Source organism: Solea solea, chromosome 13, assembly GCF_958295425.1.
Source record: "Solea solea chromosome 13, fSolSol10.1, whole genome shotgun sequence".
NCBI classification, from domain to species: Eukaryota; Metazoa; Chordata; class Actinopteri; order Pleuronectiformes; family Soleidae; genus Solea; species Solea solea.
In genome coordinates this window covers 5,937,909-5,962,308 of record NC_081146.1, presented here as the reverse complement: position 1 = coordinate 5,962,308, position 24,400 = coordinate 5,937,909, and the positions used below count along the sequence as shown (strand labels likewise).

Genomic DNA, 24,400 nt, shown 5'->3' with positions numbered 1-24,400 from the left:
GCTGAATAAAATGTTTAACAAACAGTAAAGCAGTGATTAACAGGAGAATACACGACTGAAGACGATCATGATCTAAGCTTTATTTGAATTCCCTTCTCACCAAACTCATCTTGGACTATGAAAATTAGCTTGAAAGAAGTGGAAATAAATCCTAATTCCATCACGCTGCGGTGTAAAGTTACATCATTTTCCTGAAGTTGCTCACAGCCTCGTTCACTTTCTCAAGTTCGGTTTGGCTCTGTCGTAGCTGCGGAGAAAAGGAAGTGATTATTTACCTGCTATTCACACCTTTCACTCCCAGAGAAACCCTGCCAATTAAATTCATTTATCCCACCTTCTCTGCATCTTGCTCCTGCACCTTCACTGGCACCTTCTCCTTGTAGTCGTTCTTCATCATCCTGTCTTTCAGTTTCTCTATCTGTTTCTCCAAGTCACATTGCTTTGTCATCAGCTTCGCTACCTCCTTCTCCACGTCAATGAGACCCTGTGGGAAGACGACAGAGGTGAAGTTCAGGGCAACATTTATGAGGTTATTTCAAGTCACAGAGGAAATATTATTATTATTGAAATGGAGCAAATCTGCTTCAATAGTATTCCCAGTATGTGCATTGTGCTCTTTTTTAACTGCTCTAATTCAGGTAATGTTCGTCTAAACAAATAAAGTCAATGAGTGACACGTGGTTAGTGTCTCACGTCTGGGGCAGCTAAACCAATCCAAGACTAATGTATTTGCACATCACAGATGGGAGGGACCAAACACAGCTGAGCAGATTACCAGCCCTCACCTTGAGCAAAAGGTTGACAGTACATCTGTCAGAGGCAATAGCCACAGCACAGCCCTCAGGGACAGGCTGGTTAGCTGTCAGAGAGATGACGGCCTGAGAATACGTCAAGGTCTGAATCTGCAGACTGTACTTCTGCACCAGGGACGCTGTTGTCGAGTCTATGCACTGGAGATAACCTGAGAGAGGAGTGCACACTGAAGGTTAGCCAACGTCACAGTATCTAACTGACGACATGCATTACGGATTAAATTGCCCTGAACACTCATGTAAAAGGTTAGAACATATGTGTGTATGCTGATAGCAGCTTTTTGTGTCTCTTTACAACAGCAACAAATACAAGTTCCAACATTAACAGTGAGTGGTTTTACCGTTGTTCCTCATCAGTGAATACCTGTGGTCTGTTTTAATAAAGTTCATTTTGAACCATCCATAGGTTTGGTGACTTTTCGTATCCTAATAATACCTTGTGTAAGTCAAAAGCTTTGTTTCTACCAAGTGGTAAAGTTGGATTCAATTCCATATGTTTGACAATTATTTGTCAAACATGGTTTAGGGTACAAAAATAACCAATCAGTACTGCTTCACTTTTTGCCACACTAAAGGGCAGTGCTAAAGATACTGCAGTCTATTCAACAAATAAGCATCACTACCGGCCAACAACAGGATGAAAAAGTTTTTAAAAATGGCATTCTTTACAACACAGAGAGAGAGAGAGGATTTAAAGCTGATTGTGTTTTCTTTTTAAACAAATAAGATTAGCACGTAGCAGTATTTAATGTGTCCCATTCTTCTTCTTTGTTGAATGTATCGGTGGGCCACACTGTGTTGCACCATTTAAGTAGCTATCACCATCTGGCCAATAGACCCCATGAGGCAAATGCAAATCAGATCAGGGCTTACTTTTCCAGACGCTACTGTGGGGAGCTGAAAGGCACGGTTACACTTGGTGGAAACACGGCTATAAGTACATGCATCTGCCACAACAGAAACATCAATTTAAAGCAGAAAAATATCCCCGTCCGTGTTACATATTATATATCACTTGATTATTTTTAGCAACGCATTACTGTGTGAGTCGTGTTTCACGACTGCAGCTTCCCGAGCCAACACTACCTTCTGTATCTGCTATTTATTAGTAGAATGTGTTTTCATGCTGTACGGTTCATAAACTCAACATACGCTTGGATTATCAACTGTATTATTATGACAGTAGAAAAGCTGAATGCTTTGAAACATCAGTGTAGAGTACCAGCACCTTAAAACTGTATGGAAATGTACAAAAATGCATCATTAGACTAACACACAGAAACATACTTGTGTTTCTCCCTCAAATTCATTTGATATTTCTTTAGAGTCATTTCTAACTTATAATTAAGTTTATGTGTGTGACATCTTACAGTCAGTCCGGAGCTTGTTCAGGTTGTAGTCCGACCTGAGTGACCGGGTCGTCTTTATCACGGTCATTATGAAGTCCATGTCGCGGTCGATTTCCTCACTGTGCCAGCAGAACTACATCAAATCATGTAAAAGTTAATGAAACATCACACAACCATTAACTTGAGTGAGTCATATTTACAGTCAATGATGTTTAAACCTGCCCCTGTAAGGCAGTTTGCTATTAGAGATATTTTTCTCTTTTCCAAACTCACCTCCTCAGTGTCGGGGTATGGTGTGACACTGATGCTGGGTGGATCGCTCTGAGGCCGTCTCCGTGGTAACCTCTGGTAGAGCTCCTCAGTGACGAAGGGCATCACAGGAGACAGAATGCGTAGACCGACCTCTAAACAGGTGTAAAGTGTCTGTCTGCACACCAGTGCCTGTCTCTGGCTGACGCTGTCTTCCTCCGCTTTACTGAACACCGGTTTGACACTTTCCTGGACATTGAGAAGAGATGTTAAAAACAGTAGTGGATTTTGTTATGTTCCATATAAAGACTGTTGACATGCCCTCACATAATCTATTTCTATTTTCTTACCAGGTAGACATCGCAGAGTTCATACAGCCAGAAGTTGTAGATGGCGGTGGTGATCCCTGGGAAGTCATAGGCTTTAAAGCCAGCGTCACACAAGCCCACAGCAGCACACATTCTAGACAGAATCCACCTGTCTGACACACTCTCATCTCCACACAGCTGGGTGCAACAGAACCATGAAAAAAGAGGAAATGTTTTCATTCAGTTAACATGACTCCAGAGGTGGATGTCAATGTGTTTAAGTCAATGAATAATAAACAGGAAAACTATACACCCCCAAAAAAATACATTTGCAAGCCCAAAATATGATTCTTATGATACCAAATGAACAAGAATCAGAAGCATGGAGCAGTCATGCTCTTCTCTCCTGGTTTCACCTGGGCTTTCTCTGAAGGTACAAAGTTGTCTCCCAGAGTCTTCATGGCAAACTTCACGGCGTTCCACAGTTTGTTGCAGAAATGACGGTAACCAAGGATGCGGTTGACATCCAGGTTGATATCCCGACCTGGGGGACGCAAGACGGAATAAATAATAATTCACTTTACACAGAAATAGATGAGTTTTCTGACAACTGACAGGACTGAAATGGTTGGGTTTTTTGAGCCCGGTGTTTTGATACATCTTGTGAATTCAAAGCAGATGTGCAGGCTGTGGGCCAATAGAGGCACAACAAGGGAGAAAGGAACACACAGCAAGACAAACAACTTCACCTTGGCTGGTGTAGGCACACAGTGCAAAGCGGAGAGCATCTGTGCCACACTCTGGGATACCATTTGGGTAATCTGACTTCTGGCCCTGCTTTGCCTTCTCCACCTCCAGAGGATCCAAGTTGCTTTCTATCAACTGGGCATGAAGACCCTGGAGGGTAGAGAGAATAAAAAGCAATGTTCTCACTGAAAAATGTGTTATGTTGTGTGTGAGACACTCCTTTACTGAACAAAGAAAAGGAAAAAAAAACACCTTTACAGGAAAAACATTCCAGGCAAGGTGCAGTTTACTACCAGTCATTCAGTGCCCTCTAGAGGACAGTCCAGCTATGTTTGACTGAGCACCTCTCAGCGAGTGGAGAGATTGATGACCTCAATAAAAGCTTGTTGGAGGCAAAAAAAAAAAAAGGTGCTTAATAAAGCTTACATAAGAATATGAGCCTCTGAGGAGCAATGAAAGTGTGGCGACCATATAAAAGACAACCCAACAGGGAGATGGAGGAGACTGTGTGTATCTGAACATGCATCAAATTGTGATCAGGGCTGTACCTCGAGGGAGATCCCTGTAATGACATCCAGAGGGTCAATGACGTTGCCCAGAGATTTGCTCATCTTCCTTCCGTGGGCGTCTCTCACCACCGCATGCAGATACACCTGCACAATGAAAGACCTCATTACAGCAGCATGTCCACTTGATAAAACTAATACTATATGGTGTACTACATTGCCATTTTGGCAGTTTCGACAGGTCCCACCTCTTTGAAGGGCAGTTTGCCCGTCAGTTTGAGGCCCATCATCACCAAACGAGCTACCCAGAAGAACAGGATGTCATGGCCCGTCTCCAGCAGGGTGCCAGGATAGAACACGTTCAGGTCCTCGGACTAAGAGAAGTTTGCAAACACAAACATTTACAGATATATAAACTGCACGACCTAAAATGTACACTGCCTGGCAAAAAGAGAGTCACACTTCCAATTTGTGTTGGATCGCCTTAAGCTTTGATTATGACTCGCATTCGCTGTGGCATTGTTTCAATAAGCTTACGCAATATTACTCAATTACCAAGATCTTATTATAAATATTGTCGTATTTATGATGGAGTTGGACCACTGTGTTATATCTTCTCGCGCGCATCCCGAAGAATCTTAACGGGGTTTAATTCTGGTGGACAGACCATGTGTGAAAACGATGACTCATGCTCCCTGAACCATTGTATTACAATTTGAGTCTGATGAATCCTTGACATTTTAATCTTAGAATATGCCCAAAGGACCTGGTCATTCAATACATTAAGGTAATCAGCTGACCTAGTTTTTTGGGCACAAAACTGAAGCAACCCAAGACCAGAACACCACAGGATTGTAGAGTAAACTGAATGTTAAAGAACATTATTTATTTATTTATTCAATTGTGTCTGTGTGTAACTAGTGTCATGTACATTATACATTGTTAACTTTATTATATAATTAGCAGACTTGAGCATCTACTGTAATTGACATTACTAGTACTAGTAACCAGTTGTGACATCACCTATAAGAATCTAAACTCTGTGAAATTCTGTGATGTCACCTTTCCCCAGTCTCCCATTGGACAATACCAGATGTATTCAGGGCAATAGCACTGGTGTCCACTCATATGTGCCGTACTTTGTGGATTTTTCTCTAAACTGAAACATAATTTGCAAAATCGAAATCATTTTCTATTGGAGAAGAACTGAAACTATGAATTGAGACCATTAACTCTTCAGGAAAATGTTTACAAACATATTTCAAATGTGAAGTCGTAGCTCATTTTCCCCATCGACTTCCTTTCATTCAGGAAGAACCCAGAAAAACCAAGAACCTGTGTTCATTCTTTATATATGGTCTATGGTAATAGCAACCAGAGAGACAACGGTACCATGTGCGTCAGTAGAAAGACTTCACTCTTTTACCTCATTGGGCCATCCAAAGATAGAGAAGGGGAAAATGCCAGATGAGAACCAAGTGTCCAGAACATCCTCATCTGAAACACAGGAACAGGTTATGTAGTTTGGTTGAATGTATTGTAGAATACATTAAATCACATGACTCTGTGCAGTCGCATAACATTAAGCAATTGAATAATCATCATCATAATTGTAGAACTTGTTGGATATTCTTACCCTGTCTGAGGGAAATTTTATCCACAGACACATGGAAGCGCTGTGCTGCCTTCTCTCTGGCCTCCTCCTCTGTTCTCCCACTCACCCAGTAATGACCGTCCATGTCCTAGAGGACCAAAACAAAAAGAGGAAAAATAAATGAAGAGAAAACAAGCAGCACAAGACACAAATACATTTTAGCAACCATGTGAACCTCGTCTCACCTCTCCTGGTTTCACAGAAGGATCATTGACAGTGATGAAGTAAGCAGGGATACGGTGACCCCACCACAGCTGCCGAGAGATGCACCAGTCCCTGAAAAAAAGATGGATGAATCACATCTAAAAGGACTCACTACATATCTGCTTAAAATTCATATCGTTCTCTTGTCCAGAGCTAAAACAATTAGTGGATAATATGTGCAGTGGGTCAACAAAATTAATTCAGCAACAACAATTTTTTAATCTGTTTATGGTTTATGTAATTTGTTTTCGACACAAAGCAAATTTATTCAGTTTTAATGATTTCTTTGTTATATGGAGCAAAGTAACCAGAAAATAGGCATATTAAAGAAACTGAACAATCAGATTGCTTGTTTTAATGACCAAAAAAACAACCCGACACACTGATTAATGGATTATACAAGTAGTTGATTAATTTAGGATCAATTATCAATTAACCGGTAAATTGATATCCAATCCAATCCAACTTTATTTGTTAAGCACTTTAAACAAACCACAGTGGACCAAAGTGCTATACAGAATAAATAAAAGTCATAATAAGTCAAAGGTTCAAAATGAGATAAAACAGCTTTCTCTTTTGTCAAAGGCCAAAGAGAAAAGGTGGGTTTTAAGGAGGGATTTAAAAACAGACAAGGACGAGGCCTGTCTTATGTGCAGAGGCAGATCATTCCAAAGTTTTGGAGCTGCGACAGCGAAGGCACGATCCCCTCTGAGCTTCTGCTTGGTTTTAGGCACACTCAGGAGCTGCTGATCAGCTGACCTGAGAGAGCAAGCGGGTGAATATGGGGTAGGGCGGGGCTAGGCCATTCAGGGATTTAAAAACTAAAACTTGATAATATGTTTGCAGCATTATTTGGGTTGCTACTCATTAAAAAGAGCAACATGAAGACCTTTTATTCTGTGAAATATTAATACAAGTTTTACAAAGTTAATCAAATAAATAAAGAAACCAACTTGCAGCTTAATCGATGGCAATAATCTTTAAAAGTCCAGTGTGTAACATTTAAGAGGGTATATTAGCAGACATTAGATACACTACCCATAAGTCTGTTTGTACAGGTGTATCACCACCTTAAAGAAATTGCTTGTGTGTGTACTTTAGACAGAGGCCTTGCTTTTACAAAGTCCAACATTTTGTGCGACAGTGTTGCCTGAATGGACAAACCAGACCAGAGCATGCACATGTCAAATGAAGAATGGCTCTGTCCACATAAATCTGATGCATAAACCAACAAAGAACAGTCAGTAACATCTCTAACTATGGGGAAATTGTCAGTTGACGGACAACTCAACATGCTTGAAAAATGACATCCTCTCTGGTATGAGAAGGCCACCACAGTTCCACACGCTTCAACCTCACCATTAGATGGCACTAATTCTTACACACTGAACACACAGCCATTTTATTGTGAGGTTCAAAACAATGATGACAATTATGACAATTACCTGATGTTGTCCAACCAGTTGTACCAGGTCTTGAGGTGGTGCTCAGGGATGATTTTGAGACGTCCCTCTCTAACAGAATCAGCCGCCTGCTTCCCCATGTCTGCGCAGCTCACATACCACTGTGGCTTCAGCAGCGGTTCCACGATGTCCTTGGAACGACTGATGCGATAGAGACACAGAGAGAATCAGAAGATGATCCTGAACAGAATGACTAGACATAAACAAAATCTAATGTGTTTCACTGGTACTCATAAATTCAATGATACCTGCAGACTGGAACAACCATAGGGTTATCTTTGATTTCTTTAAACTGGCCTCTGTCAGTGAGAGCTTGCAGGACTGCCTTCCTGGCCTCAAAGCGCTTCATGCCCTACAGGACAGAAAGAATAGATTAGGAAATAAAATTGCCACACCTGGCAAACTATGGAGAGGGATGACTTTAAGTGTCACAGTGGAAATGCACTGGGACGGTCGATAATGAGACAGTGTACCAGGAAGGGAGGAGGCACATTAATGAGCAGGCCATTCTCATCCAAGATGTTGATGAAGGCCAGATTGTGTCTCTCTCCAACCTCGTAGTCATTATGGTCGTGAGCTGGGGTGATTTTGACAGCACCTGAACAGAAAATGGTGCAGAGGTAAAAAAAAGTGAGAGGAAAAGAGGCAATAATGAGGGGAAGTGGCCTGGTTTAATGATTTATTATTCACAGCACACTGCAGACTAGTCTTTTCCTGTAATAATAACCTACCTGTTCCAAAGTTCATGTCCACAAACTCATCCATGACAATGGGCATCTTGCGGTCACAGAAGGGATGCAGCACCGTTTTCCCCTTCAGATGCTGATATCTGGGGTCGGCAGGGTGGACGGCTACAGCAGTATCTCCCAGCATCGTCTCAATACGAGTTGTGGCCACAATCACCTCCTCATCTGAGATAGAACAATGCAAATTTATTACTTAGGCAGGTACCTTACCTTTGTTCAAACATTATTTCCCCATTAGTTTACACACCTGATCCATCAACCTTGTAAGCAAAAGACACCAGGACCCCAAACTCCACTTTGTCTTTGTAACCAGGCACAGGTAAGAGAGTCCTGCCAGTGAGTTCCCGCTTATCCACCTGCAAACAAACCAGATCATGTAATCAAGAGAAAATGACATGGTCACAACCTTAATGACAGGGTCACAGGTGCCCCAAACTACACTGCATTACAGCTTATGTTATTTTAATCCTGCCCAAAGCAATTATGAAATCTTTTTTCATTTTATCAACTGTGGACCTATTCTCTATGAACAGATTCTTCACATATGCAAAATCATTTACGGGTGTTTTTGGGGTCACAAGCCTTCTAGTGTTTGGTTCTAGTAACCCTAACCCTGTTGCTGGTTTGTCCCCTATTTGACCACTCACCACAGCTAACCAGTGAAGCCTTGCTTTTTCAAACATGCTTTCATAAAAGTGTCTCGCTGTAATGACTCAACCCTGATCAGATCTGGTAATAATATCCTTTCAGACTCCTGAATGATCACAAGTAGAGAAGTCTAAGTACAGGTCTGAACGCACCAATTCGTCCCTACATGTATTTTCAGTTCTAGACACAAAAAGACATTTGGGGGTTGTTTGGTGTAAACATATACATTAACACAATCTCCGCCAACACAAACTCACTGACAGAAATCACAAATGTACAGTCAGACTCTTGAAAACATAATTTTGTCCTCACAAAAGAACTGACGACTGTGTGTGTTTACATACAGCGTGGGAGAGATCTGATAGCATGTGGTCACAGTATCCAGAGCATGTGTTAATGCCAGGTATGACTAGTTAACGCTGGGCACTTTATAATAAGATCGCTCAGGACAAATGTCAATACCAGGTCTGAAGTTGGACTTTGCTTCAGACAAGCCCATTTTCCTGCATCCAACGTAGTGACTATGAGAACTGTTGACTGTTTAACAAATACCAGACCATTGTTACAAAATAATTGACATTGCTTCATCTGTGAGCTGTTGTGTCTGTTTTGTGTCTTTGGTCCAACCTCAACCTCAAGGACCTTGTGTAAAATTCTCAAACAAAAAGATAAATTACCTCAATGTCAGAGATGGCAGAATTTAGAGAGCAGGACCAGTTGACCAGCCTCTTACTCCTGTAGATCACTCCTTCTTCATGCATGCGGATAAAGGCCTCTTGGACTGCATAGGAAAGTTTCTGGATAGAGAACATTTAATAGACATTAGAATGAGGAATATTTCATACTTCTATTTAGTCCAAGGGTTTCAGAAAACTCACAGGGTCCATGGTGAAGCAGGCTCTGTCCCAGTCCAGAGAGGAGCCAAGTTTCTTCAACTGATGGTAGATGCGATCTCCCTTCCTATGAAGGTAAATCAACATTTTCATTGTGTTTTATTCAAGCATTAGGCTGCACTTAAGAGCTTTGATATCTTCCTCAACTCACTCATTCTTCCACTTCCAGATTTCCTCAATGAACTTTTCCCGGCCCAGGTCATGGCGGCTCATACCCCTCTCTCTCTTCAGCTTCTTTTCCACCACCACCTGTGTGGCAATGCCAGCGTGGTCACAGCCCGGGTTCCACAGCGTGGTCTCGCCTCGCATCCTGTGCCTGGAATAAAGCATACCAATTCAACACATGACTTCCAGACCACAACAAGCATGAACACACGGGTGTAACTGCAAAGACTATATGTGGGTTACCATCTGGTCAGAGAGTCCTGAATGGCATTGGTAAGTGCATGACCCAGGTGAAGTGATCCAGTCACATTAGGTGGTGGGATGCACATCATGAACATGCCACGAGGGTTCTGCTCACTGATGCTCTTCCTCTGCAGAATATAATAAGAGAAGGAGAAACGTTGTTACACAAATTTTGACTTGGCATTAAAAAGGCTTAAATGGAAACACAAACAATTAAATTTAAATGTCTACCCTTGAGGGAGGTGGAAAGGTTGGTGTTTATTAATATTGTTGTTCTTTAATGTTTAAATTAATAGTTAGTAAATAGTTTCAATTACAATAACAAAATAATCGAAACAAGACGATTATCCCAAAAATGGGCTTTCACTGTGAAAATAACACTTAATATTGTAATGGTGTTTGACTTCCTGACCCGGTCTTCATCCAGTGGAATCCCTGGGTTAAACACGCAGTGTGAGTAAAGATACAGTGCCTTGTGAAAGTATCCGGCCCCCTTGAACTTTTCAACCTTTTGCCACATTTGAGGCTTCAAACATAAAGATATAAAATTGAAATTTTTTGTCAAGAATCAACAACAAGTGGGACACAATCGTGAAGTGGAACCAAATTTATTGGATAATTTAAACTTTTTTAACAAATAAAAAACTGAAAAGTGGGGCGTGCAATATTATTTGGCCCCCTTGCGTTAATACTTTGTAGCGCCACCTTTTGCTGCAATTACAGCTGCAAGTCGCTTGGGATATGTCTCTATCAGTTTTGCACATCGAGAGACTGGAATTCTTGCCCATTCTTCCTTGCAAAACAGCTCGAGCTCAGTGAGGTTGGATGGAGAGCGTTTGTGAACAGCAGTCTTCAGCTCTTTCCACAGATTCTCGATTGGATTCAGGTCTGGACTTTGACTGGGCCATTCTAACACCTGGATACGTTTATTTGTGAACCATTCCATTGTAGATTTGGCTTTATGTTTAGGATCATTGTCCTGTTGGAAGATAAATCTCCGTCCCAGTCTCAGGTCTTTTGCAGACTCCAACAGGTTTTCTTCCAGAATGGTCCTGTATTTGGCTCCATCCATCTTCCCATCAATTTTAACCATCTTCCCTGTCCCTGCTGAAGAAAAGCAGGCCCAAACCATGATGCTGCCGCCACCATGTTTGACATTGGGGATGGTGTGTTCAGGGTGATGAGCTGTGTTGCTTTTACGCCAAACATATCGTTTTGCATTGTGGCCAAAAAGTTCAATTTTGGTTTCATCTGACCAGAGCACCTTCTTTCACATGTTTGGTGTGTCTCCCAGGTGGCTTGTGGCAAACATTAAACAAGACTTTTTATGGATTTCTTTGAGAAATGGCTTTCTTCTTGCCACTCTTCCATAAAGGCCAGATTTGTGCAGTGTACGAGTGATTGTTGTCCTATGGACAGACTCTCCCACCTCAGCTGTAGATCTCTGCAGTTCATCCAGAGTGATCATGGGCCTCTTGGCTGAATCTCTGATCAGTCTTCTCCTTGTTCGAGATGAAAGTTTGGAGGGACGGCCGGGTCTTGGTAGATTTGCAGTGGTCTGACACTCCTTCCATTTCAATATGATTGCTTGCACAGTGCTCCTTGCAATGTTTAAAGCTTGGGAAATCTTTTTGTATCCAAATCCAGCTTTAAACTTCTCCACAACAGTATCTCGGACCTGCCTGGTGTGTTCCTTGGTCTTCATGATGCTCTCTGCGCTTTAAACAGAATCCTGAGACTATCACAGAGCAGGTGCATTTATACAGAGACCTGATTACACACAGGTGGATTCTATTTATCATCATCAGTCATTTAGGACAACATTGGATCATTCAGAGATCCTGACTGAACTTCTGGAGTGAGTTTGCTGCACTGAAAGTAAAGGGGCCGAATAATATTGCACGCCCCACTTTTCAGTTTTTTATTTGTTAAAAAAGTATAAATTATCCAATGAATTTCGTTCCACTTCACGATTGTGTCCGACTTGTTGTTGATTCTTGACAAAAAATTTCAATTTTATATCTTTATGTTTGAAGCCTCAAATGTGGCAAAAGGTTGAAAAGTTCAAGGGGGCCGGATACTTTCACAAGGCACTGTATATACAACCAACAATAATTTATAGTTATTTTAAGGTAAATTCAACAATGTACAATCATTTAATAAATAATCATGATTTCAACTTTTGACCCAAAATAATCATGATTATTATTATTTTTCAATAATCGAGCAGCCCTAGTTGGTATGTCAATAAAAGGTATATACAAATAAGTGCAATGGAAAAAGATTCAGCGAATAAAAGAGGATGCTTAGACCATATTTCACTGAACTACAATAGAAGCAGAAGTGGCTGATACACAGGCAAGAGGAAGAATGTGTGGACTGATGAGGAAACCACAACGTCCCATTACTGGCAATCTTTATTTAAGTCATCAAGCTGCACTTTCTTATTCTTCTGTGGTGACATGGAGTTGTGTACCACCTACTGCTTATCTAGGTGAAATACAGCTGATGGATACATGTATATTTTCTTCTGAAAATGTGTTTTAAAAATATATTTTAATACAATGTGTTAATGCTGCACGAGGAGGATGACTTACCCCATACTCAGGCTTGAAGAGTCCCTGCTTCTCCCACCATGGATACCATGCAGCCTCCACATACTGAGGACTGTAGGAGTCAGGAAGTGGACTGATGACATCTGACATCAGCAGAGAAAAAGACAAAATAGACTTTTGGTTTACACTGTTCTTAGTCAACTTCATGCAGGCCATCTTTTTAGTCTCAAACAGGCTTCAACTTTTTGTGGGCTCAACTGCACATCAACTTAATAAGGATGAGTTGATTCTTTCCATTTCATTTACTCTCATCTTGCTTTTGCCATTAGTCACCTTTTTTCTCCCCAGGAGGAGTAGGGATGTTGTATGTGATCACTCCCAGTTCTTTCTTCTCAGGTTTGGCTTTTTTCTAAGGAGGAAAAACAAACAAACAACACATATGATTTATATTTTTGTTTTTCAAACATGCACTTAAGTTTACAAGAAACTTCTGATTGTGTAAGTTGAGCATCTATACCTCTGTTGCTGGCTGTGTCTTTTTCTTTGCCTCCATATCCTTCTTCTGCTGGAACTTTTCCAACTTTTCTCTTTTCTTTGCTTCCTTCTTTAGCTGAGCTTCGGTCTTTGGGGGACCTGAGATAGGAAATATCCCAGAAAATTGTGATTGCTGTTACACAAATAAGAAATATTCATCAAGTGTGGCACAGAGCTTACTGACCATCATCTGTGGTTCCTGCAGAATCAGCAGCAGGACCACCATTAACAACTTTAACTTCCGAAGCAACAGCTGCCACCAGTGTGACTGGCGCCATTTTCTCACACAGAGTGATCTTCCCCAGCACTTTAAGAAACTGTGGCTGGTTAATGCAGGTTGTAAACCACCTGGTAACATTGGCCAACATCTTCCGGTCTGAAGGCTCCAATGCCTTAAAACAGATAAAAAATTACAATATGGTCAGCTGGTTTGTTCAAACTAGGACATCAAGGATAATAAGCAACGAAGAAAGACATGAAATATTTGTAGAACATATTTACATATTTGAACGGAAGGAGGATAGCTGTAGCAACAGCCATATCTGCCAGGGTGATGCTCTCTCCCACCAGGAAGGTTTTTGGTTCCAGTGCCTGATTGAGAACCTTTAGAACACGCAGCAACTCTGCACGTGAACTCTGTTGGAGCTGGAAATGCACAAGTATAACAATTCAAATTAGACTTTATTTAGAACCCATAGTCCAGTAAAAGAAAAAGGAAAACACAATAGGTAGAAATGTACAAATATCATACAAGTACTGAAACACAATATAGAGTAACTAACTAGAAAGGTTAATAAAAGGAGACACAATTTATAATTTTCAGATTAAAATCACAGTTTGAAACAATATAATAAGTACATCGCAAAGGCTGCAATTTAATTATATAATGATGTTGATGATGATGACAAACTTTGAGTTGAACTTTATTTAGTGCCTTTTTAAACCAGGGCTACAATGTGTTTTACAATATAGAATATGTGCTATGCAGAAAATCAGTTATCGCACAAGGAAAAAGCCACATAAATACCAAAGTAATCTCACCTTCTTATCTACTCCCATCACCCCCATCAGTGGGAAGACCAGAGCACAAGACACAGGGGTGAGCTCATTGTCTGCAAAGCTCAGCCACTGCCACACCTGGCTCTGTTGCTTCACACCGACACCAGACGTCTTCCCCTGAGAGGCCAGATACCATGCAACAGCACTGGCCCCACTCAGGACAGTGTCACCTTCTCCGGCTCCCAGCACCAGAGTCGGTCTGGCTCTGGCATTCAGCGACGCAGGAGGGTTTTCTGTGATGGTTCGAGGGCGAGATGAAGGACAAAACTCTGCAGCTAAGAGAGCCAGAAGGCTCCTGAAGTCATCAGGGTGGGGGGACACATAGAGAGTGGCCATCTCTGGTGGAGAAACAGTGATGGTTCTACATTGTTAAGTGGTTCTGACTATTAAATATAAGTGCTGCTAAATCAGCATGCCTGGAATAGTATTAGAAACCTCAGTGGAATAGGTGTGTTTATTATTCGTGGCATTTAAAGAGGAACGAATGTTTTACAATATGTAAACAAACAGGCTTGTGAGGAAAACAGAGACTGTTTTGCAATGTAAGGCGATTGTTTCCTTAGCTCAGCTGCTATCCATCCATCTTCCAGCAAAGCAGGTTTCTATCAGCTGTCACAGGTTTTAGGAAACTAACCAAACACGCTAGTTAGCTTTAGCCAATGCAAACTAACAAACCAACCCAAACCTAAGTTTGGCACAAACGGAGAGCTTTGTACGTCTCAGTGCACAAAGCCGCTGTTCTAAAGTTGTTCTTAATTTAGTCTTTACAAAAAGCGTGTTATTATTGGAAAAGTGTTGTTCATACCTTTGAATGAAACACAGAGAGACGTCAGCTTAAGTTAGCAAACACGACAGAGCCACATGAGTCTCACCGCCTCCCTGCGTCTGATGCAATCAAGAAGACTTCCGGGTTCCTGCGCTACTTCCGGCCACAAACGGCTTTATATTTTAAAGTAAGAAAGTAAGTATAACGCAAGTCGATTATATTAATATTATGTTATTGCAATAATAACAAAACATTTATTTTATTTTATTATATTATTATTACTATTATAGTTGTTATAATCACAGTTGTAGATGGAGGTCCCATCAGACCCTTAAAGAACTATTTTTACCTTATCATCCCAACAGATCACTTCAGTTCCAAAAATGCAGTCTTACTTCCCAGAGTCCATGAGAGTAGAATAGAGGCAGAGCCTTCAGTTACCAGGCTGCTGTCCTGTGGAACCAGCGCCCAGTGACAGTTCGGGAGACAGACACACTCTGTATTTAAAGTTAGACTTAAAACCTTCATTTTTGATAAAGCTTATATTTTGAGCAGGCTCAGGGAAACTTGAACCATATTTATGCTGCTATAGACCTAGACTGCTGGGGAAAATACTGTTCACTGTACACACTTACTCTCTCACATTCAGGGTATGTATGTATTTATGTATGTTGTGATTTGGCATTATACAAATGCATCTGATTTGAATTCTTCATCACAGTTCTTCTCATCCTCTTCTTCTTCAGGCAGGGTGTACACCCTGATGTGCAATGCTGCTACTAATCTATGGGTGGCAGAGGTGGAGCCAGTATTACCTAGTTTTTAGTATCCTGTGCTATCAGCACACCATATGATGTTTGCATATTAAACAGTTCTCTCTAAAGTAACTGCAATGGTCTGCAAAGTGTTTCAGGAATGTTGCTGTCACAGAAATGTAATGTACAAAAGTCTCCTTTGAACTTGAGACAAGAAAAGTAGATTCACAAAACTGCAAATAGAAAATCACAAAGTTGTTTACAAGTATGCAATAATGTTACTATATTTAAAAATACATGTTATACTTCTGGGTTGTTTCTAAAACAATGTGATACATCTTATAAACTGATTGTGTAAATGAGCAAAGTAACTGAAATCATTGTGGGAAAGGTTGAGGAAGTGTATTATGTATTCAAGTTAAGTAAAAGTACAAGTACCTCAAAATCAAAGAGAAATGTCACTATATAAACAAAGACAGACTTGGTGCATGTTACTAAGGCTTGGCAGCAATCACTTTATTCAAATGTACACATGCAGTATCACACAAGAGTAGTCATTAGAATTCCATCCAAAAGCACAGTGTGTTTTAAATCACAGTTAAATCTTCTCGGAGATTCAGTAGATTATTTGAATAGCCAGCTTCCACAGTGAAGTGTATCTACATTATCTGTGTGACCACATGAACAGAGAGGCTGTGCAGCAGAGGATTGTCCAATGGTCGCAGAGTTGTCAGATTAAAACCCCGGCTCCTCCTGTCCTTGGCCTAGCAGAGCAGCTCTGCTATGGTGTGTGTGTGTGAGTGAACTACAGCAAAAAAAAGTTGTCCAGTGCGTTGTATCCCACTAAGATAGGAAGCTTACATTTCATGTGTCCATTCTTCTATAACAGCTAAGACATCAAATGACTTAAACTGTTTTTCCTTTTGTTTTTGAGACATTTACAAACTAAACCTGGAGAAAAAAGTTTGTTATTACTGATGGCCCTAGTCTCATCCTGAGTCTGATCCTTGACTCACTCCGACTCCTGTCCAAATGCCTCTCTAACTGAGCCAAAGACCAGATCTATGATACCCATTATGGTACCCCCTCCCACCCAAAACACATTATACACTCCCTTTCCAATTCTCCACACCAGCCTCCCCAACCCTCCACCTACAGCTTTAGTCTGACCCCCCATCTCTGACATCACAGTTCCTACATATCCCTCACTGTGGTCCCACAGACGCCCTCCAAAGAACTTGGTCACCCACCAAGCATTATCCAACGCACCACCAAATACCCCAACTGTGTCACCGGCCAGGGTACCCACACCAGTCACGCCAGTGTGACAGTTGCTGAACAGGGCTCCCACCATGGAGGAGGTGCAGTAGTAGACGTTGGAGAAGCAGGTTTCTCCAGCACCTAGTACCAAATCTACACCCAAGCCCATCCAGGACAAGAGGTCAGATGTCAAGAGGTGCAGCAAGGAGAAGGTTTCTCCAGGCAAGCCACAGAGAACACCAAGGTCTTCCTGAAGAACATATGTCACCTGATGAAACAAAAGTAAAGGAGTGAGTGATGAAACGCCATAAGGACAGGAGAGAATGTCGTGAACACAGTGAATACCTCTTCCTGACCACACCTCATTCCTATCTGCTCCTCCCACGGACCAGAATGAGGAGTTTTACTCATCAACTCTGAAACTGTGTTTAAATGCAAAAATGTCTTCATGACTTAATTATTATCCCAAAGGAAATTTGTAAGAAAGCATGTCAAGAAATACATGTCAAACCATGGCATGCAAATTCATGTTATATTAAGAAAAACACTGAAAGTGGCTTTAGGTTAAATATCATAAAATAATTAATAGAAAAAATAAACAATCATTGTCAAATTTTAGATAAATAAGGAAACAAATTTCGGCCCAGTAAACAAAGCTTTTCAACTGCCACAGGAATAAAAGAAGCTATTGTACTCGTTTTTCTTGTAGTCATTCTAAAACAGCAGCCAGAGGGAAGAAGACTGAACAAACAATACTTTCAGTCATGAAGTCTTAGAAATGAGAAATGCTTCTGCTGCAGAATCCCACTGCTGGTGCATTTCATCAAGTTTGCTACAGCTTCTACAAACATGTTTATCTTTTTTTACACTTATATTTGTAATAAATTATTTACTGTATTACACTTGATTTTATTTGACATGAGTGGCAGTGCTCAGCATGTTACAACTTACGCATACTGCTGGAGCTCTAGAAAAGTTTTTAAATTCTGACATGTTTTTTTCGAAGGTCTCACTGTGGTGATCTTAAGAGTCAAAGATATCACCAGCGTTATTATGGTTTGTGCTTAAACATCCCGTGTTAAAAACTGTGGTGTAATGAGGAAAGCTTGGCTTTGCACTTATAATCAAACAAATTCACTGAAATACTGAAAAAGTATTCACCTGACCAGATAACTGGGAGACTGTGGAGACCACAGGATGCAGTGGCGCTTTAAGAATAGACACAGTAGTGGAAAGGAGGTAGACCAGAGTACTGGTGGATTTTTCATCGGCCTCCTGTTCATCCACAGTCTCACGGTCCATTGATGACTCAGGAGCCTCTGATGTGACAGCTCCTGAACGCCTGGCATCACCCTGCTCTTCACTGCTGTTCTCTGATTTCACTGCCTCTGCTGAAGTTTCCTGAGTGACATCCTCTGGTTGAGCATTAACATTATTCTCTCCTTCAGTAACTGGATCAGTAGAGACTGATTTTGCATCTTTTTCTTGTGTCTCTTCGCTGGGAGCATCTACATTTTTGGTTTCTATATTTTCAGGGTTCCCCTCACTGTGAAGACCTATGACAGCTCCAACAGTCTCTATGTCTGCTCCTCCGCAGCCTTCGGAGAACATCTCTGCCATTCCCAGCATCTCCTGCAGCTCCTTTGTGCTCACTTGCCTGTCCCTCCCTCCCGTCTCTCTGATTAATCCAGTGCTGAAGCCACCCTTCCCCTCTGGGACCGCACAGCATACAGCAGACCACAAAGGCTCCGTCTGACACTCCTCATCTCCATCTTCAGCAGCCTGAAGACCTCCCGCCCCAGTCAGGACGTAAAGATCCCCCCCTAAAGTGCTGCACTGGGGAATAAAGCTTGACTGAACCAGTGTTGTGACTGTTGAGTCCCAGTGTTGCAGAGGGGAGTCTGAGGGCAAGATGGGATTAGAAGGATCTCTGAGGAGAGCTGGTACTGGCACTTTAACGTTGTTGTCCTCTTTCTCTGACTGAAAGAAAGAAAAACAATCACTAAAATTCTTATGGAGTGAGTGGAATTGCATTTGTGTACTAGCTTTAATCCACTGTATTTACTTTAACATATCCATATAGGTACAATTAAAATGAATAAGCCTTTTATATGTTCTTTAGGCAAGGACCTTGCTTTTATGGAGGCCGCCATATAACGCTGACATGTTTCTACAGCAGCCCGAATGACATGTTTCCCAATTTGAAGTAGAAGCGTACAACACAAATGAAGAAACACACCCACATAAACCCACAAAGATGGAGGAAATGAGGGAGGGAAAGGGTGCCATTATACTTTACTTAATTCCCCATATCCCATCATTACAAAACAGCTACTACCACTTTAAACAACACAGTAAATGTGTCCTTACCGAAAGGTCTTCCCCCTCCTCTCCCTCTGTCCATCCATGCTTGAGATAGAAGGCAGAGTAGACAGCTGTGTCACAGTTTTGTTTGGACAGTGTGGCAAACGTCTGTCCCTTGGGTAGTCTGTGGCAGACTGGATGCAGCAGCAGCTCTGCAGAGGCTCCCTGAGGTGGTGTCTGTCTGTAGAAGCAATGACTGCAAAGGGTGAAGCCTGGCTCGGAGTTGTCCTCAGATGAAAGAGACAGGCCTGGGCCCAACACTGCCAGCAGCCAGACAGCCGCAGCAACTACACTGACAGCAGCAGGACACAGCATGTTGGTGGTGAGCACAGCAGAGCCCCTCTCTCTTTTGACACACACACTCCAACACAGCCAGAGGGAGAGGCTTATAAATTATCCAGTGGTTTCCGTATATAGATGGAAAAGATAAAGTGGCAACGGTTGGCTGCTGATCTCTTGTTTTTCCCCTCAGTCACTCCTTGTTCTCTCCAACCATGTCTCTGTCTTCTGTTGATGTCAGCTGCACTCTGTGTTGCAGACACTGTCTTGCTTAGTCCTTCATTTCCCTGACAACTTCGCCCCGTCTGTCAGTTCCACCCACGTTCTTGACGCTCCCTCTGGCTGCACCTCCACCCCACCCTTCCCTCTTTCACTCTCTATGGTTACACCTTTAACTTGCATTGCTGTTAGGTACACAACACAAGCCCACGCCCACTACATGTTGTCAATTACCTGTAGGTCTGCATTCCCAAACAATGGTCTCTGTGCAAGGTTAGTCACTCACTCACTCGATTAACACATTCCAGTTGGTTTTCTTTGTACGTGAATGTGCAGAGTTTGCGTCAAAAGAAAGCGCTGATTTGAAATACTTCCAAAACAAACAGAACTAATCACATGAAAGTTCTGGTAAAATGTGTTCTAAATGAGCTCTAAAATTTCCGACATCTGTTCATGAAACTCTCATTAAAGTATAATCCTGACATTGTCACAGTCACAGGTCACCATCTCACCCTATGAGTGCTGTGATCCTTGAAATCTGACTTCTCAAACAAAGAATCACTGCTTTACTTTGCAGATCACCTTCCACCCCATAAACGAGCCTGTCGAGACATGATGTTGGCACTATGCTTTACAATTAGCCATGCTGCAAAAACAACTGGCATGTAATTCCACAACCTGTGTGCAAGTAAAGGAATGACCAGAAAAATAACTAGCACTCTTAACCTAGAAGAGGTGGAATCCAGCCAGACATGTTGCATTAGAGCCAAGTCTTTTGCAGAAACATCAAGCAAACAAGCATAAATCCCATGATATAACCATCTTGAACAAAATCCATTCTAGAAAAATAATGAATATTGTCAGAAACTACATCAGACTGCTATAATTCTATACATAGGCTGCATTTAATCCTTTCAACATATTTCAAAGATCTGAAAAACTACATTGAGAAATATTTTGAGAAAAACAAACCATACAATATCACTCACCAACTGTTTTAGGCTAAATGGAATATGTACGTGAAAACTGACACAGGAATTCACGCTGAACAAAAAATTCCAGTCATCTAAAATTATAACAGTTGCATTTTATTCTCTGGCACATAATTGGACTGGTGCAAAAACAGTGCACTTGCCATTAATAAAAAAAACATTACACAAAGATATAATCATGATTTTGATGTCATCATAATTGTTCAAATGAAAGGTGTCAAAACTGCCTGTGCCGATCAAATATGAGGAGTCAACATTTTTAAACTTCTACTCAGCTTTAAAGTACTGTTTTTAACAGTACATGGTCGAGACAAAGACAGACAATGTGAGAAATGCACACTCTCCCTCTCTCTGAAAGACACACCTACTTGTATCCATAGTTGTGAATTGATTGACCTTTTATACAATGTACTACCATATGTACCAAAATGTAAATAAAAATGATAAGTCAGCTTGAACTGCATACAAAAGTGTCCAATCATCACAGATAATTAAAAGTCAATAAGCTGTTATTTACAAGGCATACATTTTTGACATCATTTAAGAAACCCAAATTTATGTGTGAGATATTTTGACTGCAACACTGCTGTTAAGCAGAAGTCCACAGGGGGGTGCTAGGCTCCATTTTGTGGCATGTGGCTGGTGGATACAGAAATATCACATTCACAGTCAGAGTCTTTTGCTCCTGCACATGGACACAAATAGCCTCTCTGCAACCCTGCTTATGAACACATCACACTCACTCACGCACGCACGCACGCACACACACACACACACGCTCACTCATTAGGAATGTCAATGACTAGCTCAGCCTCATCTCCCTCTCCTCTGTCTTCATCTCCTCTGTCGCTGTCTAAGTCACTCTCTCCATCCTCCTCAGCTGCATCTCCACTGAGCATCTGTCTGGGAACCCAGCTGAAGGGGCCACTGGCTGTTGGAGGAGCTGTAGGAGCTGATGGGTAATTTGCTGCAACAACCTGATGAGTAATGAGATGAAACAAAGATGTTATGGTTGATAGAGGCAAAGATAGTAATACTGTTGGATGAAGGATGGATGATATGGACATACAACTGCAAACCAAAGTAAATCAAGACAAAGCATGTGGTATGTATATGAACTTATGAAAAAAAATTGTCCAACAAAGGTAAAATAATCAACATGAAGATATTTGTATTCCTTTTACCGAGGCATCCACAGTGTAATGTAGCCAAAATATATTATATAATAAATATAATATACTGGAAGTAACAAATACACACAGGTAAGTAATGTGTCTATAATATATTAATCATCATCACCAAGACCCATTTTTTTCTATTTTCCTCTCTCACCTTCCCCGTAGGCTCTCTCTTGTTTTTTGGCGTCTTTGTTTTTCTCTCTTTCTTCATTCGTTCAGCTGGAGGAGCCAAATACTCGGGTGGGAAGGGCATCTGCCCAACACACACGCAGATCAAATTTGCCAAATGACCACATATGCCCACAGGCATAGGCAATGTGCAAGAAAGACAAACACAAAAAACATAGAAGAATGAACAATGCAAGGAAAGTGAAGCCATTACAGACCAAACAAAACAAAGATAAAAAAAACTCATGAATAAAATAAAAAATCAAATTATATAAATAATGTCAAATAAAACAGGGATTATTTGCTCATGAGATGACAATGACTGAAATGTTACTGCTGGTAGCTGCATTACTATATAAAAAATGGTGGTGGATACTCACAGTGTTGAGATACGGTCCGGAGCCCGATGACTGCAGAGGGTTAACACCAGAATGGGACAGCAGAGAGAGATGAGGGGAAGATGATGAGGGAAGACATGCCCCAGGACTATTTCTTCGCCTGAGAGAAATAAAATGAAATACTTATTTTGCAGTATGCAGTATAGCATATGAGTTTCCAGTCCTGTCACTACAGTCCTTTGTATCTGTCTCTGAAAATTGTGCAAAGAATCTTTTTGTTTTTTGGAAAGTGTAAAGCAAAAGCATTTAAAGTAAAAATGTTTGTCCAAACTTGGTTCAATAGACTGATTGGACAGTTAGTGGGCAGTGTTCACTCAGGGGGAAAAACAGGATCACTATTTGTATTTGTTTGTATCCTCAGGGTTATACAACAGCTTTCTTTTCTTTTCTTCTTCTTCTTTTTTTTTTTTACACATGAGTTCTATATAAAAATATCACACTTACTTTTTTACACCTTCTCGTTCTCGTTCCCTCTCCCTGGGACCTTCTACTTCACTGTTTTCTGAAGAAACTGTTGCATCTGAATCTGGACCAGAAGAGAGGAAATCCTAAATCCTTCAGCAGAGCCGTAAATACAATATGTTCATGTGCACATACTACAGCAACTGTATAGCAAGAAAACCTGCATATTCATAAAGATGTACCTGAGGAGTCTTCCTCTATCCTCTCATACTGTAGCAGTCTGTCCAAAAGGAAGCTGAAGGACGGAAGATGATGTTTATTGCAGGCACATAACAATGTTTATATCTTTAAATTTTTTATGTCCACGCCAAGTAACGTTACCTTTTGTCCCTGGAAACTTTGAGAAGTTTTCTCTGTGCTCTCCTCAGCTCCTCCTGAAAACATTCCTGCTCCTGGAAAAGGAAACCCAACAGACAGTCAGAAGTATTTTGGTTAGAAAAATAAAACAGTCTCTGGCATGACTGTATGTGCTCTAAATGATGCTGATAATGCTAATAATACATCGACTCACATAAACTAGAAATTTTAATTTTCTCTTCAGGTTTTTGTATTTCCGCTTATAGTCGACCTCGACGTCCGCTTGACCGTTCATATCTACAACACAAGAAGCACAAACAATGATGAATGTACTGACAACCCGTTATTGCATATATTCACACTAAAACTATAAAATGTAAACAACATGACTTGTTTGTGTAGAGTGGCATGCAGAGTGCGCTGCATGCCTAAGCTAAGCTAGGGGAAACGTTAGCTTACACAGATAGCCCTCGCTAACGATACAGAGCAGTTGTTTTCACAGACAGATGAAAATAAACTGTCACTGTCATGTTATACGTGCACACGATATTCCAACAATGTACAAAAATATACGATATCGTGAAAAACAGTAGTACCTCTTGGCTGAGTCGGTCTGTGCGACATGCTCTTGTTTACTGTCGTGACGTCATTTTTAAGCGACGCGATAAGCGGCGAGCTTTATTTAAATATTTATTTATTTACTGTTTACATGTTACAGACGAACAAACTCAGATAATTCTCTGTGTTTTGTGGCTCGGATGCACATTTCTTGATAATTTCATACCAGCCTACTGTATTTACTTATTACCAATTTAACCTTTTTTCTTTTTTTGTTATTGGTCTATTTGTATTTACATTGTCACATATGGTAGTACTTTAAGTTGCATGTGTTGTAGTATTACTGCTCTATAAAGCAGTGTTTCTGTATGTTTTTTTTTTTTAGTAACACTGTCATATATAATAGGTTTTTTCTATGTTGTATGTGTTTGAAGTGATATATACAGTGGTATTTCTCTGTGTGTTTGTAGTAACTATGTCACATATAACAGTATTTCTGTATGATGTCACTTAGTTTCTGTATGGTGTATGTGTATGTAGAAAAACATATAACACTATTTCTGAGTGAT

At 40.9% G+C, this 24,400-nt stretch overlaps 3 protein-coding genes across 4 annotated transcripts; all 3 read right to left on the bottom strand.

Annotated features, from left to right (window-relative positions):
* Positions 1 to 60: 60 nt before the first annotated feature.
* On the bottom strand, positions 61 to 15,085 carry vars1 (valyl-tRNA synthetase 1). Its single transcript, XM_058647410.1, has 29 exons — positions 14,941 to 15,085; positions 14,118 to 14,473; positions 13,578 to 13,721; positions 13,261 to 13,468; positions 13,060 to 13,175; positions 12,876 to 12,951; positions 12,585 to 12,685; positions 9,988 to 10,115; positions 9,731 to 9,895; positions 9,565 to 9,646; positions 9,364 to 9,483; positions 8,286 to 8,394; positions 8,024 to 8,203; positions 7,766 to 7,890; positions 7,541 to 7,644; positions 7,275 to 7,433; positions 5,811 to 5,901; positions 5,608 to 5,713; positions 5,398 to 5,468; positions 4,220 to 4,345; positions 4,014 to 4,118; positions 3,468 to 3,615; positions 3,135 to 3,262; positions 2,761 to 2,916; positions 2,435 to 2,659; positions 2,183 to 2,294; positions 786 to 961; positions 335 to 484; positions 61 to 247 (listed from the first exon to the last, which is right to left on the bottom strand). Exons 2-29 carry the CDS (start codon positions 14,469 to 14,471, stop codon positions 179 to 181), a joined length of 3,834 nt encoding a protein of 1,277 aa, XP_058503393.1. The 5' UTR covers positions 14,472 to 14,473; positions 14,941 to 15,085; the 3' UTR covers positions 61 to 178.
* Positions 15,086 to 16,668: 1,583 nt separating this feature from the next.
* Positions 16,669 to 19,925, bottom strand: LOC131471290 (uncharacterized). Its single transcript, XM_058647787.1, has 3 exons — positions 19,287 to 19,925; positions 18,078 to 18,896; positions 16,669 to 17,184 (listed from the first exon to the last, which is right to left on the bottom strand). The coding sequence occupies exons 1-3, from the start codon at positions 19,593 to 19,595 to the stop codon at positions 16,669 to 16,671; spliced, it is 1,644 nt and encodes a 547-aa protein (XP_058503770.1). The 5' UTR covers positions 19,596 to 19,925.
* Positions 19,926 to 20,845: 920 nt separating this feature from the next.
* ino80e (INO80 complex subunit E) lies at positions 20,846 to 23,933 on the bottom strand. 2 transcript variants are annotated; one of them, XM_058647936.1, is made up of 8 exons: positions 23,870 to 23,933; positions 23,488 to 23,570; positions 23,298 to 23,368; positions 23,159 to 23,211; positions 22,959 to 23,040; positions 22,497 to 22,614; positions 22,103 to 22,201; positions 20,846 to 21,747 (listed from the first exon to the last, which is right to left on the bottom strand). In XM_058647936.1, the coding sequence occupies exons 1-8, from the start codon at positions 23,895 to 23,897 to the stop codon at positions 21,550 to 21,552; spliced, it is 732 nt and encodes a 243-aa protein (XP_058503919.1). In that variant the 5' UTR covers positions 23,898 to 23,933; the 3' UTR covers positions 20,846 to 21,549. The 2 variants fall into 2 exon arrangements, with proteins under 2 accessions (XP_058503919.1, XP_058503918.1); XM_058647935.1 differs by lacking the exon at positions 22,103 to 22,201 and having other exon boundaries at positions 23,870 to 23,913.
* Positions 23,934 to 24,400: the final 467 nt, after the last annotated feature.

Coding starts and splice junctions, on each gene's coding strand:
- vars1 (XM_058647410.1), bottom strand. CDS start 14,471: ATGGCCACTCTCTATGTGTCCCCCCACCCTGATGACTTCAGGAGCCTT. Junction 13,469..13,577: donor TCCTCCTTCCGTTCAAATAT/GTAAATATGTTC, acceptor ATCTGTTTTAAG/GCATTGGAGCCTTCAGACCG. Junction 5,469..5,607: donor TAAAATTTCCCTCAGACAGG/GTAAGAATATCC, acceptor CCTGTGTTTCAG/ATGAGGATGTTCTGGACACT.
- LOC131471290 (XM_058647787.1), bottom strand. CDS start 19,595: ATGCTGTGTCCTGCTGCTGTCAGTGTAGTTGCTGCGGCTGTCTGGCTG. Junction 18,897..19,286: donor AGGAGGGGGAAGACCTTTCG/GTAAGGACACAT, acceptor TCTTTCTTTCAG/TCAGAGAAAGAGGACAACAA. Junction 17,185..18,077: donor TCTCCCAGTTATCTGGTCAG/GTGAATACTTTT, acceptor TTGTTTCATCAG/GTGACATATGTTCTTCAGGA.
- ino80e (XM_058647936.1), bottom strand. CDS start 23,897: ATGTCGCACAGACCGACTCAGCCAAGAG. Junction 23,041..23,158: donor GATAGAGGAAGACTCCTCAG/GTACATCTTTAT, acceptor CTTCTGGTCCAG/ATTCAGATGCAACAGTTTCT. Junction 22,615..22,958: donor GAACGAGAAGGTGTAAAAAA/GTAAGTGTGATA, acceptor TATTTCTCTCAG/GCGAAGAAATAGTCCTGGGG.